Raw genomic sequence first — 24571 nt, forward strand, 5'->3', positions numbered from 1 at the left:
GCACGCATCTGAGTTGCCACCGTGTTCGCCCGCCGATATTAAATTAGGCATATATGTGGTAACAACATCTAAGTCTCCCTAGTTCAGCAAAGTGACAAATTTGTCAGTAAATCTTAAAATGTGAATATTTTTAAATCGATTATTAGTTAGCACTCAAATTTCTTTAGTTTCTTTATAATTTCTTCCACATACAAACTAAAAGTAATTATTGTCTCTGTTTTCGTATTCCAAATTTCCCTTTTCTCATTTTTTAATTTTATCATAGTTATCACAAAACACTGATATTTAAAATATTTAGAATTATAAGTTATTTTATTTAGAATAATTTTTTTACACCTGTTTTTTAAATCATCAAAATACAATCAGGATATTTTGTCAAAACCCTTACTTTAATGTAGCACTTTTGCAGTTTTCATCTAAATCACTAGTTAAATTATTTATTTATTTGTACAGCAACAGTCTAACACCCATTTACAGTTACTGATGGATGATTGTGAATCTTGTAGCATGCCTGACTGGGATTTAAACCCAGAGCCTCCGGATGAAAACCAGTCCGCCATGGAGATCAGTAAAATAAATTATAAATAAAATATTTAAAATTGATGTTTTTCCACTTTTCTTCATGTTTTCATTTATTAATAATTCATCTTGCTTTCATGTCATGTCTAAAATCTGGAATTGTAACAATGATTTAAGGCATAACAATTATACCTTAAATATATTGTCTAGATTCTAATTTAAATTCTGAACTGACATAAAAACAAGGAAAACTATTATTATTATTATCATCGTCGTCGTCGTCATTGCTGAGCAGCTTCGGAGAGCCGCCGACAAAGCTGCGAGAGCCGTAACTGCTCTCACCCGGCTCATGGCGAATGTCGGCCGACCGAAGGCCAGCAGACGGCGATTGCTGATGTCCACAGTGCATTCTATCCTGTTATACGGGTGGGAAATGTAGGCCCATGCAAAAAATGTAAGAACTGCAAGAAACCGAAAGCGGCTCGCACAAGTGCAACGCACCGCAGCCTTGCGAGTCGCTTCCGCGTATCGGACGGTCTCTGAGCCTGCAGTAGTTGTGGTCACTGGCGTCATACCCAATGCTATTTTGGCAAGGGAGCGCCAGGTGACCTACAGGAGGTGAGGGGTAGGCGAAGACCGGGAGACCATTGCCTACGAGGAACGCACTCACACGTTCCTCGCATGGCAAGAGACCTGGGACCATGAGACGATGGACCGCAAGGCTTATCCCTCTGGTCAAATCGTGGACGGAACGGCGGCATGGAGAGGTGGAGTACTACATGACCCAATTTTTAACGGGTCACGGGTACTTCCGCGCTTGCCTCCATGTCATAGGGAAAGCGCTGTCCCCCGACTGCCTCTATTGCCCCGGTGTACGGGACAACGCTGAGCACACCTTTTTCAAATGTACTCGGTGGATGGCAGATCGAGGGACACTAGAGGCGGATCTAGGAGCACTGAGCCCCCACAATGTGGTTGCGATAATGCTCCGTAATCTGAGCAGCTGGGAAAGTGTAGCCCGATTCGTGGGCAACATTCTCAGGACCAAAAAGGTTGACCTGGATAGTCCTGAAAATTAGGTAGCACCTAATCAGGCTAGTATAGTAGGACTCGATCGCAAATAATGTGTTGAACGGTTCCGGGTCGAGTCCTGGTAGAAGGGGGGTGGTTTTAGTCGGTAGTATGCTGATAGTGATTGGATAATACTATCAGCGGGAGTCCGACACTCCGTGCGTAAATGCATTTCCACCTCCCTCCAAAAAAAAAATAAAAATAAAAATATTATTAGTGTGAAAAACTAATATGTTATGTGCTATTGCTTAAATTATTTGGCTAAAGGTACATATGAAGGCTGCAAAAACTTTACTTAAGTGTCACATATACCTGCCCATTTGGGTTAGGGTAATGATAACAGAAGAAAACTTAAAATTTGCATAATTATTTTTGTAATTTTATTTACAAAAATAATTTTATTAAAATCAAAGACTTTTACATAAATGTGTAAGATGGGATATAAAATAAATTTATAACTTATTTTTGGGAAATAAAACTAATATTAACTACTTATAATTTATATGAAGATAACTTAAGTAAAATAAATGTTTATGATGAAAGCACTGAAAAATTTAATAAACTGATAGCCTAACAAAATTACTGAATTACCATTGTGCTATTACTCATGATTATTTTTTTAATTTCACTTAAAAAAATAATTCTCCCTGATAATATTTGTTAATGCCATATCTTATTCCTTTGTGTGTGTCACAGGATGGAACTTTTTTTTAAAGATTATTGAAATTAATACATTTTTATTAAGTAATTAAGAATAAGTACTGTTAAACTAAGCCTAAATTACAAAAAAATATTAATTACTAAGCATAATAGATTAATAAATTATATTAAAATAAGCAAATAAAAATTTTGACTTAAAATGCAATAAACAAATTAATTTTTTCATTCTCATTTTTACAAAATTCACAGATAAAAATCATCACCTTTCTTTTTGCAGTACACTTCATGTGTCCATTTTAAGCATCCTGAACTCCATATCCAACCTTTGTTAATCTAGATGACAATAAGACTGAAAGCACTGCACTGCTACTTTCTTTCATATCGTCAATCCTTGTCTGTAATCATAATTTTATTTATTCTTCCATCAATAATTTCCTGTTTATTTTAGCTGTAGATAGTTTCTTTACTTTTTTATTTCACTGTTTTTCTGCTTTTGAACCTTCTAATTCTGCCTTATACAAACTACACATTAAAATTGTTAATTTTCCTTTTTTTGGTTGGTTTTATGAGACTAACATCTTTTTTCAGGCTTTTGAAATAAATATTCAGGAGATCAGTTTGCAAATGAAGGACCTGAGTGAGCTCAAAAAGTGTCTTCACTGGTGTACTATAACAGTTGCTTGTCACTTGCTGGAATTTTGATTTGCTGACTTTATTGTGGAATGTCAGTTGATTCAGCTGCAGTGAGATCTTTCATTAAATGCATTTGAATTAACTGAAACTATTTTGCATTTTCAGAACCCATTTACAGCAGCGAGATAAATTGCAAATCAAAGATAAGCTATACTTAGTAATTTGCTTACTACAAACTGAGATTGCTTACCACATGCCTAGTATTGTTTCGCAAGAATCTCTCAATTGCTTAGTATAGTACAAATTTAAAGGCTACATACAGGAAACATGTAAAGGCTGAAGAATGTGGCTTCAGTGACTGGTAAACAAACTATTGTACTATACCTAACTCAATGAAAGTGAGATTTCTTGTATTTATCATGTAGCTATAAAGTTGATTTTCATAAGTAGATTTATCAAATCTCAAAAAGTGCTGAAATCACTGCTCTTTCAGAAGAGAATTTGTAGAAGAACATTTTCAGTTACATCAATCAATAGCTATAACAAGCAAACGCCATGCCTAGAGGATTGTCATTTTGAAGCTCAACCTTCATGCACATTGTTATATTTTTGGGAAAGTGAGATTTGTATTAATATTTAATTAAAATTTCAAAAAAAATTATTAATGCTGAGCTCTCATTCATGAAGTTGACTCTGGCTGTCTCAAAATAATTCCAGGGTGATGTTTTTCCACCTGTTACTGTTGATCAAAATTATGATTTACATTGTTTCTTTCATGTAAAGAGTAGACTAAATAGTAATGCCATAAAACTGTTTTCTTGCATCAAGAAAATAATTTGCTATTTCTTTTATCTGAATTTACTAAAAAAAAAGGATGAGTCTTAATAAATACTTTCTTGTTACCAGTAGCATCTACATTTTTATCCTAACATGAGTTTTTAATGTACTTCCTGGAACTTTCAAAATTTGTGTGACTGTAGCTATGTCATTCTACTATTTTGAACAGCTTTAATTGTCCTTGCCATTTTATCAGCACCCTAAGACTGCTTGAAGGCTTTTCTTTTAGATTTTGAAGGCTGATAAGAAATTTCAAAGTAAAAATTAGAAAAAAAATTAAAAACACCTAAATAAAAATAGTATGGCAAGTAAATCTAACATTATGCCTGTACTCAATAGATATTTAACATTTACTATAAATAAAATATTTGTTACTAGGTAAATCTAAAAAAAAAATACAGGTTAGACCTATATCTATCATTTGAGATCCAGTTAGCTTTATTTAGCTTTATGATTTTGATTTATTCTAGCAAGCAACATAAAGTATTATAAACGTCTAATTACATTTATTAATTGCTCATTACACATTTAACTAATAAAATTCAACAAGTATTTAATATCTTGTATTTAATAATCATTGTAATTTATATAACATCAATACTAAACAACAGAGTATAGAATTTTCAATTTACATTTTACATCAGAAGGAAATATTCATAATTAATGTTAATGCTTTATTAAAACATTAAATGCTCTAAACTCTATTAAAGAGTAATTTATTTCCTATTGATAGAATACAGAGATAACTACACAGAATAAATGTATCAGGAAATTTAATGTTAAGTGTCCCACTTACCTTAGAAGAGGTTGTCAGAAAATATTTCTTGCTGTCTTACATAAGCTATACACAGTTAACTCAACAAAACTCAGTGGACAACTGGTCCTCCAATAAAACATTAGTTCCATACAAAGATACAAGATCGTAGTATTTTAAAGCGTGAAATCAGTTGTGTTCACTTTGCTTACCACTCCCTTACTTCTTTACGTTACTTAAATTTTTAAATATTCTATCGATAGTATTCTACAATTATACTTTAAACTGCTAAATTTTCTGCATAATAAACACAGAAAATGTTTTCTTTAGATTATTTTAAATTAAAATTTAACTTAAATTCTTAATCAATATAAGCATACAATCCACTGTGAAAGGGTAATAAATGTTAAACATACAAAAAACCTTAATGAAAACCCTTACAAATATCATTAAGAATATTAGAATGGTACTTGATTTTAATGAATAATTTTACTTCAAATATTGCTTTTTTATTTATTAAAATGTGTATATTTATGTTCTTATACAACAGTTAAATGAATTTTGGTTTAAAATAGCTTGTCATTAAAATAGACAATGGCTTAAGAAGATTAAGAGAATTAGTTTAAGTACATAATTCAGTAAACAATATACATAGCATTTAACTGAAAAAAAGATGTTTATAATTAGGTATTAAGTTGTATTGTACTGAAATCTGAAAAGAGAAACAATTATAAAAATGTTAATTAAATAAACTAAGATTACTTTTTTTGTAAATTATGATCATCTATTACACAAGTAATTTTATATTGAATGCTGAATATTGAACAAATATTTATTGAGATATGAAGAAAATTACTTACCTTGATGCATAGCCAGAGCAGGTGCATACAAAACTAGAGCTAAATATAAAACCTGAAATCAGAACATAAATGTAGATAAATCTTTTTGGTCTGAAATAAAATGTAAAACCTATGTTATAATAAAATGTTGCATACAGCAATTGTTTATCTGGAACAAATTAAGTAATAAGAGTATAGTTTTATGGAGATTTTTCATTTATTTAGTTCTTAATTTTTTTCATTCTGTTGAATAAAATTACCTTAACACAGTCATACTATTAGTACACTAAGCAGAAACATCAAAGAGAAAATGTATTTGAGAACTGCATCAGTAGTTAACAATGTACTCAGATTATAAGGTTGGCATAGTACAGGGGCTTTGACCTAATTTTGTAACATTTTGTAACAAGACGATTCTGAGTTCAAATTACTCATATATTTTTAGTTTTTTTTTTTTTTCTTTTTTTTGGGTATTATTTCAAGATATAAAATTAAAGGTTGTGTGTGGGATTATGGCATGTGTTGGAAACTTTATAGAATACAAAAAAATACCATATTTAGCTGAATGCAGACTACTGGATCAAATAATGAGATTTTACTAAGCAACCACTGTGGTCAATATTTTTCATACCTTACAAATATTATAAAATGTATTTGCTACATTAAGGTTATTTCAATTATTCATTTAAAACACATCTGATGTGTAAGTATAGCTAATGTACTAGCTATAGTTTTTTCTTCAAAAGTAAATATCTTCATTATACAACCATTCTCTGAAATAAACAGAATGAAATCACTAAAGCACAGAATATCACCTGTATTTAGTAGGCCTAGATATGTTATGCCACAGTTATTCCTTACAATAACAGCTGCATTTAGCTTAGTGAAGAAGGTAATAGGAAACTACTTCACTACTCAATTTCTTTTTTAAGCCCAACGTGTCATATTTTGTAAGCCTGTTTTCATGAATATGAAAACCTATTTTCAGGAGTGACTGGTGATTCATGTGAGATTGTCTATACACCTAAAAGAATTATGAAAATAAACTCTTTCATTACAAAAATTAATCTACCAGTGTGAGATTTAATTTACCTACTATTCCAGGGTGAAATAATCATTTAAAGAAAGCATATTTAAATTAATATCTTTCAAAGGATCATGCATCAACTCTTGTAGGGTATTATTCAATAAGCTTTAGTTAATAATACTATGTGTATGTACTAATTACAACATATGAAAAAATATTAATTCAGTCTGTCATAACAGTCATATCATGTAATATTTTAGCTTGCTTTACATGTTGGAAAATACAATTTATTTACATTAATGACACTGAATGAAATGAGATCATTTTTTAGCACCTATAATTATGTTATTGTAGAATAATCATTAAATAAAATCATATCAGGAAAAATACCAATTAGAATATAACGTAGATGATTTTGTTGTTCTCTTTTATACTTATATGCCTCTACTGTGATGATAATCTAATTTAGTTTGTAAATATAATGAATTATTACATTCTTACTAAACTGGCAAATATTATTGTAAATCTTCATTAGTTTTACAGCTCTAAAAGAAAAAAAATTGTAATGTTTGAAAAAAGGCAACGTCATTTAAATTAACAAATTTGCTTAGCTAATGAGATTATTTCAGTAATAGTAATAGAAATAACTTCACTAGATTTTATTGTTGTTTAACTTACCATCTGAATACTGAATAAGAATGAAGTTAAAAATTGAAGTCTTCGATTAAATCTGTTTCCAATGTACTGAAAAAAAAATTATTTCTATTAAAATGACAATGTAAAAAATAAAATAAAATGAATGTAAATAAAATAATATATAAATTTATTTCAATGATTTTATTTCTTTTAACTGAATTAAAAAAAAAAAAATGAGGTTCTCATTTCAACCTATATTTTTTTTTTATGTATGTTTCAGTCTTACTAATGAAAAAATGCACCAAATTCATCTTGTCCTTCTTCTTGTACATCGTGTATTAGGCTTTCTGCTAGTTACATCATTTATATTTCAAACTGTTCACGCCATCTCACTTTTGGACTTCCTAAACCTCTTCTTCCTTTCAGTGTGTAACAGAGAAGCTGTCTGAGTATTCTCTCTGAACTCATCCAGTTGACATGTTCATACCACTGTTGTCAACACTCTTTAATTTTGTTTTTTAAACAATAGATGTTTAGTCTGCATGAATGTCACATTATGGTGCCTGTATGAGCAGCTATAGCCTGATAATTAAAATCTTCAAATCTACACTCTATATATATTCCAATATGTATGGTGTTAAGGTCCAAACGTCATTACTAATCTTTTTTTTTTGAGACACCCCAGGACCAGGGATCTGCAGTTAAGCATGATTCAGTCCAGGGGCATGTCTTGCGACTCTAACGGGCTTCTCTGCCTGCCAGTAGTAGGTCCGGCATGGCAGGTCGGCCCACAGGTTCTGGATCTTCTTATTTTAATTTGCCTGCCTCTAACTTCAGAGGGGGTAATCGGGTTCAGCTATGCCATTCCTGGGACCCCACCCCAGTACTCCAGTACCAGTACTCAATCTTTTCTTCAATTTTTTTTCGTTACTAATCTAACAAGCAGTAACCAACTTTACTTTACACAATTCATGACTATATTCCTAAGCACTTTTTTTTGTAAAGTTTTTACAGATCCATTCATTCATTTTAACCTCTATGTTTTTGTGAAGATTTAATTCACCTTGGTAAGAAATACTGTAACCAAACTGAATGCTAGAAACCTGTCCAATAATCTGATTCTCTAGAACAATTCTAGACCTCATGCCTTTAAAGGGCATCACTTGTTTTTTTTTTATGTTCAAATTCTTTGATTATATGTCCCACATTTAAAATAAAAACTGTTCTTTGAATATTATCTTCATTATCAAAGATAATGGTCTAGCTATATGTAAATAAAACTGAGAGTGGTCAGTCCTTTAACCTTGTTAAAGCCATAAAATTGGTAGGTTATTAATTCTTTCGCAAAGGACTTCATCAATATATGTTAAAAAGGATGAACTACACCTTTGTTTAAGGCCTCTGGCTACTGCCACTTGTTTAATTGTATTTCCAGGCATACAAATCTTTAAATTCTGGTACATAGTTCTCACAGTATCAACCAAATGTGTAAGTAGTGCTCCACTTTTCCCTAGTACATCAAATAAAATTCTGTGTACTGCCATATCAATGGCTTTAACATAATCTATAAATGCAATGTGTAAAAGTATAAATACATATTCACATTTTTAAAAAATGTTAAATTTAAACTATAATTTACAATAGAACACTGGAAATGTTCAATACCAGAGCAAATGTACCTCTTCAGGACCTACACACTGCAATAACAATAAGTATTTTATTATTTATTTTGTGCATAATATTTGGATGTGAACATTATATACATAACCAATCATTTTTTAATCTTGTTTAATATGAAATGCTAAATCGAAATATTTGTTATAACTTATTCAACAATGCTTTCAGGGTCACAACAGTGAAAACCCTATAAACGTGGAAACTCTTAACATTTAGAGATAAGATCTACAGACTGTTCAACACCTCCATGCCAACTGAAGACTGAATAGAAAGTCAAACTCTAAGATATTATAAAATACCTGGTTTACATAATGGGATAAAATTATGCACTGAAGTCTCAACACAAAATAAATAAATACAATATAAATATACATACAAAGACTGAGAAAAAGTACTTCATAAATTAAAAAAAACAGGACAAAAAAGCAAATAATTACACAGAAAACACAATCATCAAGCAAAAACAATGACCTGGGAATGTGTTGGTTACACTGCTCTAACTGCACATCACATAACAATGTTGAACAAACACTGGAGAAATGGAATGCATGCTTTAACATATCAGAATACTATTTATTATCTTATGTTGCAATGACAACTTTTTCTTCTCTTCTTATTTATTATGTTAAACAGAAAAGATTTAAAATTACTAATGATTATACTCTGCTTATAAATTGTTATTTCATTACAAATAAAATGCAATAAAAATGTTAACATATTTCATTCTAAGAATGCCAAATAATAATAATAATAGATATTCTAAGAATTAATGGTATTAGAATTAATTGTTTTATTTTCTAACCTCATAAGCAGATGTGTAATTGGATCCACGATAAAAAGGAACCATTACATAACCAACCAATGGAATGATCGCAAAACTTGACACTCCAAACAACCACATTTGAGGTCCATACAAATAAACTTCTGCTGGTTGACCCATGAGTGTAATTGAGGATAAAAAGCTGTTACAAGAAAGAGTAATAAATATTACTGAACATATTGTTTACCAGGTGATTCAAAAAGGAGTTCACAACTTTAAAAACATATAAAAATTTACTGAGATAACGATCAACAAAACAAACATTTTATATGGTTTTAAAGTTGGAAGTCCTTTTTGAATCATCCAGTGCAATAATTTTAAATTAAATAATATTATTCATTTTTCAAAAACTAATTTAGAACTTTTTTCTGAAGGCATCAGACTTAAATATACTACATCGTACTTGCTATTTTTTAATTTCATCTGTTTGAATCTGTATAGGCAGCCAGTTGTAAAAAATTCTGTTGGTTAATTGGGGAAAATGGATATAAAAGCCCTCCCAAATAGCTGAAAGTCTTGAGTGATGATTTCTAAAATTGACAAGGTATTATATTTTGTAATAGGCAATTGTAACTTTCTTCTCAATTATACAAATAAGGGTTTTTTTTATTAAAAAAATTATTAATAAAAATGTTCATTAGTCTACAGGCTGACTTTAGCTATATGTTGCTACCTAATGTGTAATTCAAAGGTAATCATAAGTGTAAAACAGTTTTTCTTGCTCAGGAATTATGAGATACATAGCTACTTCATTTTCCTTTCAGAATAATGAATTATCAATTAATAATGGATGATTTAAAATAAATATTTATTCTACAGAATTAATATTTCTTACCAAGCTATTGTAGTACTGGAAGTATGTTAAGACAAGTGATGAATTCGGTTTGAGAACTATGTATTGATTTTTTTTCTTTAAATATTATTATAAGAAAATATTATACTTCATCCTGAACTAAGACTCAATCTACCAGTTAATTACACATTATTGTCTGTATATTATTCATAAAGTATATATTAGATGCAATAACGAAATGGTTGCCAATATCAAGTAAAATACACCACACACTCCCCAACAATAATGTAATCATTCTCAAGAATAACAAGCCTCCTATTCCAGACTTAAGTGTAAATGAGAGAAGTGAAATTATTTCCCAGATCTACTTTATTAACTGAACATACTATTATAAATCAGCATGCCTATACATATAATATGCAGGTGATGCATAGCTTTACAAGTAACAACATTTCTCTGTTTACCACAGAGATGGCTACATGATGAACATCAATAATGAAAGAGAAACCAATTCTGACTTGTATCTCAAATGAGATTTAAGAAAGGCTGGAAAAGGTAGTTTAAAGAAGCAAATTAATTTCTTTTCTGTGAGAAAAAATGTATTATAATACACTGCCTTCACTCAGTAATACAAACTGCTTCATTGTTCACACAATTGGAAATATATATGGAAAGGAATATGTGGAAATATACAATGTTGGAAAGCTATATATGGAAACAGAGATATGAAGAATTTATTTATTAACTGTACAGACTCTAAGAAAACACCTACATAAAGCAGTACAAGTGAAGAACTACATTTGTAGTTGTGGATCAGAAGCTTTTAAAATATTAAAAATATCTATTTTAATTAATTTTTATTTATGAACACTTTTTTTTAATCTTTTATGACCACAGAGGATCACTTTAGTCAGTCCATTATCCAAGTCTCTTTGAAGGGACTGTTTGGTGCTTGCAGTCCTCCCAGTACTATTTCATACGTTCTGATCTCCTTGCCCTTTCTGGTGAAAATGTTTGTATCGTGAGTTTCTTTCTTGTGAATGTGAAGCAAGTAACCCACCGGATTGGTCTAGTGGTGAATGCGTCTTCCCAAATCAGCTAATTTGGAAGTCGAGAGTCCCAGCGTTCAAGTCCTAGTAAATGCAGTTACTTTTATACGGATTTGAATACTAGATTGTGGATACCGGTGTTCTTTGGTGGTTGGATTTCAATTAATCATACATCTCAGGAATGGTTGAACTGAGACTGCACAAGACTTCATTTACATTCATACATATCATTCTCATTCATCCTTTGAAGTAATACCTGAACTGTAATTCCTGGAGGCTAAACAGGAAAAGAAAGAAAGAGTGTAAATCAAGTGTTTTTGTCCTTGATTTTTTTGTTTAATTTTATTTTGTCTGTGGTGTCTTCTGGTGTAAGACCAATTTCCTTCAGATTCTCTCTTATTTCTCTGATCCATCTGTATCCTGTCTTGGTTTTTTGAATCAAAATTGTACTATACCAGCTGTGTCAGAAGTCTCGAATCTTGGATCCTCATTATGTGTACAAATAATCCTAATCTCTTTTTTCATCATACCATTGATGGGTTCTAACTCTTTGTACAAGACTTTGTTGTGCATGATCCATCACTGCCCGTCTTTCTGGTACTTTTTTTGATGCAGGATATTTTAATTCTTCTTTCGATTTTCTGGAGTCTGTTAGGATTTGATTGATCGTTCAGAGGAAAGAGTGTTTCTATTGTATGTGACTTCCAGTTTTATAACTGTGTTGTGGTGTTTTATTTTTCCATTCATGGATACATTTTTTTACTGTAGGGTACAGGTTAATTTTGTGGTATAGTTTGTTTGTTCTTGTTTGTATTAAGTTTTTTTTCATTTTGGTTGTTTGTTATTATTTCTCCAAGATATTTTTAATTGAATTACTATTTTTACTTTATTACCATTTATGTTTACTTCTTTGAATTGTATTGGTTTATGGGGCATAATTTCTATTGTTTCAACAGTTTTGGCAGTTTGTTTTGATTTTTTTGGCCTATTTTAATTTTTGGGAGGCATTTTTGATCCATTCTCACATTACCATTTACAAAGCGCAGTTGAATAGTAGTGGTGAGGGTCCATCACCTTGGTGTAGCCCTGTTTTGATCTCAGATGGTTTCAAGAGTTTGCCTCTGAATTTCACTTTTGACTTAATGTTTTTAGGGTCAGAACTACAACTAGCCAGAATTTCTTTTTTTGAGAGCATAATTTTCATATTATAGCCAGTTCCTATAGTGAAGAGTGAGGTGTCACTGAATATGAATTGAATTTGGTGAGTTTGGCATACTGATATACAACTAACTATATATTCAACTCATGAAGATAACAGTGGAAAACTAGTCCAATTCTTTCTTTCCTTAGTAAGCCTGGCATGGGATAATATTATTACTGAGAAAGCCAGTATCATTGATTATTAATCTATGTCTGTCACAACTATTATGGTCTCCAATACAAAATTGTAATAGTGAAATATGGTACATAAATTAGTAATAGTCTAATACATTTCAACATACTGATTCTGAAAAAAGCAAAACTGGGAATAAGTTGATTTAAAAGAAATAAATTTGTAACTACAGGTTATCTTAGATCTCATTGCCAACCTTAGTATTTTTTTTTCTTATATTTAGAAAATAAATATTTTGCCTTTTTTGGCAAAAGAATAAAGTTCATATTGATTCTTGCTAATTGTCACCAATTGTCAATTCGAGCTGAAGAATGCTTCATGTGGACGAATGCAAGTGTATCTGAAATAATAATATATATTATAAAAATATTACCTGGCAAGCATTGAAAGTGCAACAGGCAGTGTAGAGAGCTGTCCATTAGCAGTGAGAAAATTTCCAGCAACATTGACTTCTGGTAGCTTTTTCTTCTTACTTCTGAAGATATTACAACCATGATAAAAGCCTATCAATGCTGATATTAGTAACATGAATCCAAATACACCATAGTCCACCAATCCAAAACCAAACATCTCTCTTTGTGCATCCCCCATCCTGAAAAGTAAAAATTGCTGTAATAATTTTTTTATAAAATAAAAAATCCATAAATATCATGCTATTACAAATTTTTCATTTTTTTTTTTAATATCTTATTCTTGATCCACAGAATAACATTATAAAAGAAACTGCAGAAAAATTGTTATTAATTTATTAGACAAAAAATTTGTATATTTTAACAGTATGTAAAAGTGTTAAGCAGGAAATTCAGAAAAGTCTATTTATTTATTTAATTTATAACTTAACAAGCTTTTAAATATCTTTACATAAATATTAAAAAATTATATAATTTAAGTTTAATCCTTTCACTACCACATTTTTTACTAAAATCTCATTTTTGGGTTATTTTTGAAGTAAAAAACTCTTACTAGGATGTAATCATTCATTTTTTGATAATGGTTGTGGGGCACCCGAGAGGGAGATGGGACATATAGTCCCAACTGTACTGAACAGAAAGAAAATATTTTAGTAATATTGCAACACTTATGTTTTTTACACAATTATTTTATTGCAGAATGTAACTTACACTTTGCACAAAACTAACTTACATGGAAAATTACAACATAAAGAATATTTGTAAAGAAATTACTCTAATATAGTAATCTTCCAAAGTAATACCTCTAATAGAACTCTAAACCTACTACAACAATAAAAATTGCTAATACATCTTGTACAAGAAAATGTTACTGCTATATTTTTATTATAACAAAAGAATTTTATTTTTCAGATAATATATAATATAAAATGCAAATTTTTAAAACACAAAAATTCAAATATAAACAAGGAAATTAAATTTTTGAATAATCAGTTTTTGAACAACAGTAAATATTTACCATTAACATAATAATTCAAACCACTCTGTAATAAAATTGTAATTCCTAAAAAGAAATTATAATAGAATAAACACATGTACTAATCTAACATAAAATCATATGTAACACTAATAACAAATTTCACATTTACTAAATAATTACACTGAATACATAAAAACAAAATTTAGGTATGGTAAGGTGTAAAACAATTCTTGCCTAATGGAATTTGCCATGTGATACATATACTTTGTGGTGTGAGTTTCAATCTTTCTTATTGAGCACCTAGCACTCTTTGTCTTGTATATCCCTAATGTGGTAGGTGATCACCCACATTAGCCAGTAACTTGCTACTTTTGAGGGACAATCAGTTCCAAGCTATGCTTTATTTTAGAATATTGTTTTCCTATGGATATTAGTTGCTAAGGTAAAAAAACTAGAAACTTCAATAATGGTATCTTTTTATGTTTCAGTTCATTATATAAAATCCAGGAATTTATGACACTTAGCATTAATAATTTGTAAAGCACTTTCTTCCACCATTTTCTTGATTTTCTATTGAGATCATACAATGAAACGTTTTGGACAGATAGATCACCTCCCATTTTTTTATTGTAGAAGGCAATTGCTTCTAGACAGTCAACATCAATTCTTTGAGCATCCTTTTGTTTTCAGCTTACTTTACTAATTTCTGGTTCATGACAGTTACTGAAGATTGTGGTTCATTATCTTGTTCTGATTCTGTTTCAGATGGATAATCCAACTCTATCAGAGTCATCTTTCTCTTTCTAATTGTTTACAAATTTTTCAATTGTAATGCACTTTTTATTCATATTTTACCTGCAACAACATATAAATTTATTGGTAAAAAATAATACAGTAGGAGATTACCTATGCTAAATAAGGATATAAATATAAAATGAATGTGTTATAAATTTTATTATTGTATATTTGTATTGTTGATATACATTTAATTTTTGAAAACAAAATATGAATTTATATAAATTTGAAACAAAACATATAAATTTAATAAAAAATATTTTTTTCATTATTACATACAACATTCATTATTATTTCATGTTATATACAACAAATTGCAACTGTATTTCACAGAAAAGATTATGAAATATACGTTACAATATGTACTAGTGATAATGTTTCAGTACCGCTGGAACATATAATTACATTGAAAAATACCAGTAGGACATATATTTCCTGACAATAATAAAAAATAAATGCATAGAATAAATTGCACTTACCAAATTATGCAGTTTGCTAGAGAAAATGCTTCTATAGACTTTTAACCTCTGAACATCATGAATTTCTACAATACACTACAGAATTGGTGAGAAATATTGGGATATATTGTTCACTGCTATAAGTCAGCTGGTGCTGCAGTCTGGTACTCAACTAGTCAACTAAAACAAACTTCACGGGTGCTATAGAGTATAAAATACGAATGGGACATGTATAGATGTGATTAAGGTAATGTTATATCTTGTACAGTATTAAACATCTCCAGGATATACATATCCCATCAGTAGTTAAAGCGTTAACTCCAATTTACTGAAACTTTTTTTTAGTTTTTAATAAATCTTATAAAACCAGTTCACTGATATTCTAAATTGAGTTGAATTTTTTTTTTCTTTTTTTTGGGAGGGGATGATTCTTTATACCATCAACTTACATTTTATCATGGATAAATTTCTAGACTGAAGGATTATTATACTACTTACAAGTGTTAAGTATGGGATTAATTTTTTGTGGTATTTCAATTTGAGTTTTAATTTACAAAAAAAATTTAAATCTCACAAAAAAAGTCCTATTAAGTCACTTTTAAATATGAAACAAATATAATCATGTAGGCAGTTTATTAAATCAATAGGATTAATGATATTTTGAAATTTATGAAACTGTTATGTATATAAAATCTTAACCTTTGATAAAAAATTAAGATTCCTATGATCATAATTGTAAAAATAATGACAGTATTTCTAATGAACAACATAAATTTAATACTTTTTATGAGATTCTACTGTACAAGGGAGGGGGACTAAATTAATACAAAAAAATTGCAAATTATAAAAATTAAAAGACATTCTAGATCATTGATCTTAACTATCCAGGCCTTTTTTGAGAGATAGTTCTTGCACAATTCTGTTACTTTGTTATTATATTTCATAAGTTCTAATAAGAGCAGTAACATAATTCTCATTATTTTTCAGTTATTGTCTAATCACACTGGTATTGTCTGTGAAAAACCTTTCTTTCTTAGCAACGAGTGAAATTGGATGCAGATATTTATCTAAGTATTCATCCTGGGTACATCCATTGTTACTTAAGAGTAACATTAATTTTTGTCAAACTTCTGTTTAGCATAAAATAATATAGAAGTAGAGTATTGAAAAATACATTTTGCTATTGAAACTTAACATTTATAGTGAATCTAAGAGTAAAGTTAAGGAAAAATATATATACAAGTATAATGAAATCTAAATAGCAAGAATTATGATGAAGATAATGAAATTTTTACTTACATAAGAGAAGGATTTTGATAAAAAGTATATGATAAATGCTGCATATACACATAACCAGCTTTACATGATGTACATTAAAAACACTCATATTAATCTTTCTTGCATCTCTCCAATATTTATGCAAATCTTGCATTTCTCTTTTAATGAAAAAATAAAATTGAGTAAAGTAAAAGAGCTTTACTAGATATAAAACAAAATTTTATATTTTTTTAATAATAAAAACAATTGACTTTATATTTAACAAGTTATCATAGCCTGATATTCCAATTCACTGTTACTTTGGCTTAAGATTTATTTATGCTTGTGGAATGGATTTGTCATGGACTTAAAAAAAGAGCTGGAATGATTTGTTTTACGATTCCAGTCAGATGATGTGATATGAGTTGATGATGACAAAGAGATGATGTGCTCAACGACTTGGATGATGCAACTTGGGCGAGGAATTTCTTATCTGTTGTTTTAATTACAACAAATTTATTTTGCATTAAGACAACTAAACTTGTGAATTGTTTCTTTTCTTGAACTCCAATTTCAGAGGAACATATTTCCTATATCTAGATGTTTTATCCTACCCCTTACTCTCTTAAGCACATTAAACCTTAAAACATGAAAGGAAGACAAGAATATATCTTCATTTCTTCAATGGTAAATAATTACCATCCATTTACTACTTGGCTGGGTAGCCTTTAATAAGTTCCCCTTCACTGAAATTGATTGCAATTGTTTTGCGTTGATACAACACCTTTTGGATTATTCAAGAAGCTGTGTGGTTCAAAAACATTTAGATCTTCCACTCTCTTAGTATCTAGTACCAACAGTATAGTGTTGGTGTTTTTGTGTACCTACAGTGTGCACTAACTGTTGACGTAGACTAACAGTATTCTTCTTAACGTTCATAACAGTACTGCCAGCACATGTAATTGTTTTGAATAAAATGAACAAACTAATCTTAGGTAAATTGCCATCACATCTATTCACAATAAGGAACTTTAAAGCTGGGCCTTTTAGGTCCACTTCATTAATGCAATCAGCTTTAGAATTTTTCTCTTCTTCACCAATAATGGCATGGAAGGAGAACTGAAAATTGTAGATGAAGAAGAAATATCACATACACTGGCTGGGAATTAAAGTCAAGACTATGTCTTAAAAACTAACATGCTAATCACTACACTAACTAGCCAGCCAGATGTATTATAAAAGTAGTATTTTATGTTAGTTTTAAACTTTGTTTTCCTCCTACACTACATTGAACTCTAGAATTTGCTTAAAAGAAAACTATATATTGTTGCACTCATGAGAACCAGGAGCTCCAGCTGTACCAAATAAATATTTCATCAATTAATTTATTACTGTGCTACTACCATAAAGAAATTAATTATCTAGAGAAACTCCCGTAGCATGAATTTCATGATAATTATTAAGTTACAGAGTTTTAGTGTGAGGATAAGAGTTTAAATAGTATACATAGATAGGAAACGTAGTTTAGATAGTGTTTAGACCAGTGTAAAGAGCAATCATAATGCATGAAATATATCTTTTAAAATGCTTTCTATAAAGAAAAAGTTGTTAAAGAGCAATAATAAATTTAGGAACACATTTACTAGTAAAACAGAGTGCACAAGTACACAGCATAATAAAGCAGTATTTTCATGAAATGTAATGACTTAAATTTATAAAATTTATTAAGCTAATATTGGTGGATAAGCAGCTGTCAGACACTATACCCAACAATCATTTTCAATAAGATATTTATGGATAGTAACGAAAGAAAATTTTTTTATTTGATAATTCAGCACAGTAATTTCGTGCTTGGAAAAAATTAGCTACTAAAATAGAAAAATATCTGGTCATTGATTTTTTTTAAAAACAAAATATCAGTTTTAATATTCAATATAAGATTCAATTAATTGTAAAGTTAATATAAGTTGTAAAATTTATTATTTTCATTTTTATTTTTAATCAGTACAGGTTTTATTATAGTTTATAGATTGAAAGTTGGTAAAATAATCATCACAAATTATTACATGAAGGTACCTAGTTTTAGATCAAGCCAATCTAACTTTATTAGTTACTGTGTATGCACTTGTTTAATTATTTATATAATGTTCACTATTCCAAGTTTTATTTGGCTGAAAATAAAGACTATTAATAAAAATCAACTTTTTAAAGTGTTTTTAATTTTTTTTACCCACCAGCTTAGTGGAGGGATATATACAATTTACTATGTTTGTATTTTTGTCTGTAATTTTATGATTATTATGGATCAATCAATTTCAGTGTAATTTTTACTTTTGATGGTGATTTGGTTGTAATACAACTAGATTTAGAAAACACTAAAATGAGATTAGAACTTCCCAAGGAAATAGTAGAAAAAGTTTATCTCTAAATTTCATTTCAAAAAATAGAATATATACCCAAAAATGCTCTAGATGTACTCAAAACAAGTTATGGAACATTACATAAAAATAATTTAGAAAATCTTGGAATAAATATTAATTTCAAAATGAAAAAGAAGTGTTAAAATAAGAAAAAAATGTGTTGAATAAATCTTTTATGAATGTTAGAAGTTCATCTAATAAAAAATTCTTATCTAAAACGTTAAATTATGACGCTACAATGCAATAGTAAAAAAATTCAGAAACATTAATTTTAATGTGATGTAAAGGTATGTTAGAAGACTGAAAAAAGAAAGAAAGAATACTAAGGAAAATACTGGGTAATATCATTAAAGAAGATAAGAATAATGGATAAGATCAAACTCGAAACTGAACATAAATAACAGATGAAATTAGGATCTATGGCCAGCTTCAGAGAATGGTTGAAGAAAGATTAATTAAAAAAATATATTCTTTTTTTTGTAATAAGAAAACTAACCAAGATAAAGAAGGAAGGACAAACTAGAAAAGATTTTGAAGAAATGGTAAATAAATAAGAGACTTAATATTTGACATCAACCGCTTCAAAAAGAAAATTAAAGAATTTAAAGGCCTCTTTAAATTATTTTTTACACTTAAAATATTATTCATTTATTTAATTCTACCGCTCACCTGTGACATCACAACATAGCAGTCGACTAGCACCTGTACGTCAGTGCTGTATTAGCGCTCCTTGTGGTGAGAGTAGGTACTAATGACGCGGTATACTCGCTTAGCCACTTGTTTATTTAGAGCATTATTTTTGGGTGGGGGTGCGATCTTACAAAGTTTTTTTTGGAAATATTAATTGTTTACAAATGTACCTAAGAAAAATAAGACCTTAATTAGGCGAAATCTTGAGATACTGAGGATAACCTTGCTGTACAACCTTACCCCCTTGGCCTTTTAAGTTGAAAATTTAATGGCATCAATGCCCCATACATAGAAGTAATCCGACCGAGTTTGTCAAAATTGGTCCCGTAGTTTTGGAGATATAAAGTGATTTAGAGGGCGACATCCAACATACACACGTACATACGAAGGTCCAGAAAATTTCCATCCGGTTTTTCGGATCCTTAGGGGTCAAAACATAAGGATCCGGTGAAATCCGCGTATGCTCAAATAGGATCGATTGGTCTTCAACCCAAATTGGACTTACCTTCTAAAGAGCTAGATGGAAAAGTAAAACAAAACTATTTATACAAAAAAAAATTAATGTAATCAAGTAAACTCGGTAGAAAATCGAGAGAATCTTTCATAAAAAAGGACTACCAGTGTTGTAAGAAGATCCTACATGTTACAAATTAAAAAATAATAGAATTTTGAAAGAAATGAAACAGTAACCAAAATAACTTTGGTTGCAAACAAGTTGTAAACAAAAATAAAAAAAGAGTTTTTAATTCCATGAAAACAAATGAGCAGAAAAATAAATTAAAATGTGTAAATATTTATAGGTTTATAAATAAAATAAATTTATTAAAAAAAAAAGTTACGAAAAATTAAATAAATTAAAGATAAAGAGTAAAATAACAAAAAGCAGTTTGGTCATTGAACAATATTTGTTAATAAATCGTTTAAAAACAAAGATTTGAAATCTATACAATAAAAAAAAAATGTTAAAAAATTAAACTAATTTTATAAGAAATATAGTTCACAAGAAAAATAAACTGAAAAACATAAAAAAAGAAACAAACCTATTTAATAATTTTTAATACATTATTAAACAAAATTTTTAAGTAAAAAAGTATAAGAAATAAAATCTGTAGTCCTCCATCCGCAGTACTCCACCATCTTTTAAGGCTCTGTCCAACACTGGCACCGGCGCTGAAGTTTACGCCTGCCTCTTTCCTGATTACCTTGTCCACAGCCTCCGTAAGGACAACCATCGTCCTGCCCTCTCCATCCCTAGTGTTTATTAACTCCGTCCCGCACTCTGATTCACGGATTCACCACTACCACCCATCCGGCCTGAGTTTACCACCCTACGCGAGGCGCTTAACCCATGTTGTCCTGGCATCTATCGTTTTCCTCAGTCCAGAGGTTGCCCCGTCCGAGATGTCGTAGACTACCGCTCTCATTCCTTCTCTCTCCTAGCTAGGAGTGATTCCCCATGTAATTGGATGTGTTGAAAGCACTCCTTGGGCCTTCACCTTAAGATCAGTCCAACCAGCAGGTCCTTCTGACTTTTTCAATAAGCGGTCTGTATGACCTCATCGGACCCCTAATTGGCAGGAGTCTGAGTGGCAACTTTCGTTCATTACTTTGACTCGTCAGACTGGGTCGTGATAGAACTTTTACTGACAGTTGGCACTGTTCTCTTTAAATTTGATTAGATCCTTCATTAGCCTCAATAATTCAGCTTCTGCCTGCTTCATTTCACGCTTTGTATTCTTATCTACTACGTGGCTAATCATCACATCTTCCAGACTCTGGTGATTAAGTCCACCAAGTCACCGCCACATAGATCTTTTTCCTTGCGCTTTCTCTTGGTTCTACTCTCCGTAGACCTAACTTCTTCAATACCTATTGAATAAGTTCCCGCGAGGGGCATCTCAATAATCGTCAGATTTTCTATACTCCCTGTCGGTGAGGTGACGGGAGTTCTACTGATTTTCTTACTCTTTCGAAAAAAAAGAAAACCACACGTACGATTGCAGTTTAATCTCTCACGCTTCTACTGACACTTCACACGAAATGAACCGGCAACTATGAACCGTCATAAAAACTCATAGTAAATGAGAACGAAGAAATGGAAACATCCGTACGCTACCAACGTCTAACAGTTACTCCTTTTCCCCACTGGCTACTTTCCCATAACTGTTGTTGGTCAATACCACAAATTTCAATCACTAATAATAATCGTAAAAATTTGACGGATCTAACCAAATAATAGTAAAAGACTAATTAAAATTCGGCATTAACAAATGAAAAAACCTAAAAATAGGCATTTACTTCTAGTGGACGCTCTATATCTTGCTTGTGAGTTTGAAGCTTAATAAATCGCTTAATAATAAAGTTAAAAAATCGACGAACGTTCTTAACTTATTTTCCAGATATTTTTTCAGGAAAACTGTGTGCAATTTTTAATAATTCAGAGGTTTGAAACCACTCGAATGAGTGGTGAATGCCTCTATGGTGGTGGGAATGAATGGATGGATGAAATTTGTGGTTGTTGTATTAGAGACAAGATTTCGTGGAATAATGAAACCGACTTTTTTTTGTAACAAAATCAAGTCGTACTGTTTTGTTCTGAAGCGCTTTAGTAAAACGCCAACGTTGTTATCATTATTTTAGCGTTTTAAAACGTTAATAAATCACATTATCATTTAAAAATTACGTAATATATATTTTTAGATAGCCAGTTTTACAAGTAGATATAAATTTAATTGATAAAACCAGAAAATGTAACTCTTTTCGTATTATTTAACACAGTACTTCGGCTTACGAGAAAGATGCTTATGATTTTTTTGCCATTTTTAATAAATTGTTGAACAATCTGAAAAATTTTCCCACTGATTTATTAATGGCAAAATTAAAAGATTTTCTTTTATGGAAAAAATATTACTCTGTTGATGAATTTTTAAATAACACTAATTAAAAACAAAAAAGAGCAAGATTTATATGTATCCCATTCAGTAATATACATAAATATGTGCTCAAAATAATTTTCAATAGCGGCTTCTGAATTGTGAATTATTTTGTAGTAATATTTTATGTATAAAGTACTAGCGCTCCGTCGCAGCTTCGCCCGCGCTATATGATTACTTGCGTTTCTCGTAGGGGTCAATCTTTTTATTTAATGGTTTTTAGTCAAGTAACTGGAGGCAGGTGAAGCCAGTCACACATATAGTAACAGTGGCACTGACTGTTTTGGTTGAGCTACAGCGCCCGCGCCCCTTAAAAAAGTAGGGATAAAAATACCCGAAAATGGTTTTTAGATAATTATCTGAAGAGTATTTTCAGTCCCAAATCTACTGAATATCTCATTTACTATAGACGGGATCGGGAAAATTTACAATCAATGTTCAAAATATTTGTTACTTTTCTTCATCACGTTTCAAGGTCGAATTTCAAAAAGCCTAGAAATTGATTTATTGTCATGAAGATTGCATTCACAAAAAATTAGGTAGATTTCTTCATTTGTTACCGAGAAATTAAAAAAATAACAGGGTTTCAAAAAAAATTCAAAAATCTGTTTTAACCCCTGAAACTCGGAATTTCAAGAAAATCTAGAATTGGTGTTTAGATATACATAATGAGATTCAGTTCAAACCCAGCTCACACAGTGTAGACACTCACAGTTCACAATTCAATTGATTAAAGTTTGTGCTTCGACCTACTCTATTACTACCAATCTCTATTACTACATATATATTTATATATATAAAAGAAAAAAACTTTCTGATTGGAAGATTTTATATATGCATATAAAGAGAGAGAGAGAGTTTTCGAGATTAAATATATCTAAAAACCTTCTCACTTATGCCAAGAAATATGGGTAAAAATTTTGTTGTGATTGATCGGGTAGTTTTTTGTTTATCCCGAACTAACAAAAACCCTCTTCCTCTTTATATAATAGTATAGATATACTTTAACATTTAATAAGTTTATTATTAGGTCAGCTATTATTGTATATTATTATGTTATTTATGTCAGCTATTATTAGAAAAAGAAATGATTGATAATTATAATACCGTTGATCATAAAACTTACTATGCAGGAGATAATAAGTTTAAAAAAAAACAAAATAGGTCTTGTGTATTTTTTATTTTAGTCCGTTGAAGAAATGTTTGAGTGTTGAAATGAAGCTGCATCGTTAATAGAAAAGACTGATGTGGACATCACAAGACTTCCTTGAACGCCTATTAAATTACATACACACATATTTTACTGCACTTCATTTAAACTTATTTCATTTGAAAGTGAGATATGATCCTCCAATTCTTTAATAAATCGAATCCGACTTCATATACATATAATTTTTTTTACTTTTTTTTTAATTTAAAAACATTGATTTATTAATAAAATTATTAACCTCTGTAAAAATGTTTGAATTAAAATGAAAAGTACATAAAATTTTATTTCACTTATAACTTAGGTATTAAAGCAGTCCTAAATCCAACCTTTCACCATTCTACAGCTAATCGTTTTTGAGTCATGCGAGATACATATGTACGTACGTTAGACGTCGCACCGAAACTAGTCAAAATGGATTTAGGGATGTTCAAAATAGATATTTCCGTTGAAATCTGAAAATCGAAATTTTTCGCAATCACAATACTTCCTTGTACCGTACAAGGAAGTAATAAAATTACTTTCAATTTTTACTTCTTTGTACGACGACTTCATATACAATATTTTTTAACTTTTTTTCTTTAATTTATATATATATATTGATTTATTAATAATGACTAACCTCTGATTGCAAAAAGTTTTTACATAAATAATAATTCAATAATAACAATAAAAAGAAAATGAAAAAATATCAGAAGTTATTACTGAAATAAC

The 24571-nt window shown here is 30.0% G+C and overlaps 1 protein-coding gene across 1 annotated transcript in view; it reads right to left on the minus strand.

The window, feature by feature from the left end:
- LOC142319074 (sodium-coupled monocarboxylate transporter 1-like) overlaps positions 1-24571 on the minus strand; it is a 136257-nt gene that overhangs the window by 67884 nt on the left and 43802 nt on the right. Inside the window, exons 2-5 of the mRNA XM_075355945.1 lie at positions 13082-13300; positions 9456-9615; positions 7019-7084; positions 5335-5386 (exon numbers count right to left, since the gene is read on the minus strand). Of these exons, the coding sequence (XP_075212060.1) occupies positions 5335-5386; positions 7019-7084; positions 9456-9615; positions 13082-13299 (496 nt within the window). The 5' untranslated portion in view covers position 13300. The remainder of the gene's footprint in view (positions 1-5334; positions 5387-7018; positions 7085-9455; positions 9616-13081; positions 13301-24571) is intronic.

Source organism: Lycorma delicatula, chromosome 1 (assembly GCF_047948215.1).
Source record: "Lycorma delicatula isolate Av1 chromosome 1, ASM4794821v1, whole genome shotgun sequence".
Taxonomy (NCBI): Eukaryota; Metazoa; Arthropoda; class Insecta; order Hemiptera; family Fulgoridae; genus Lycorma; species Lycorma delicatula.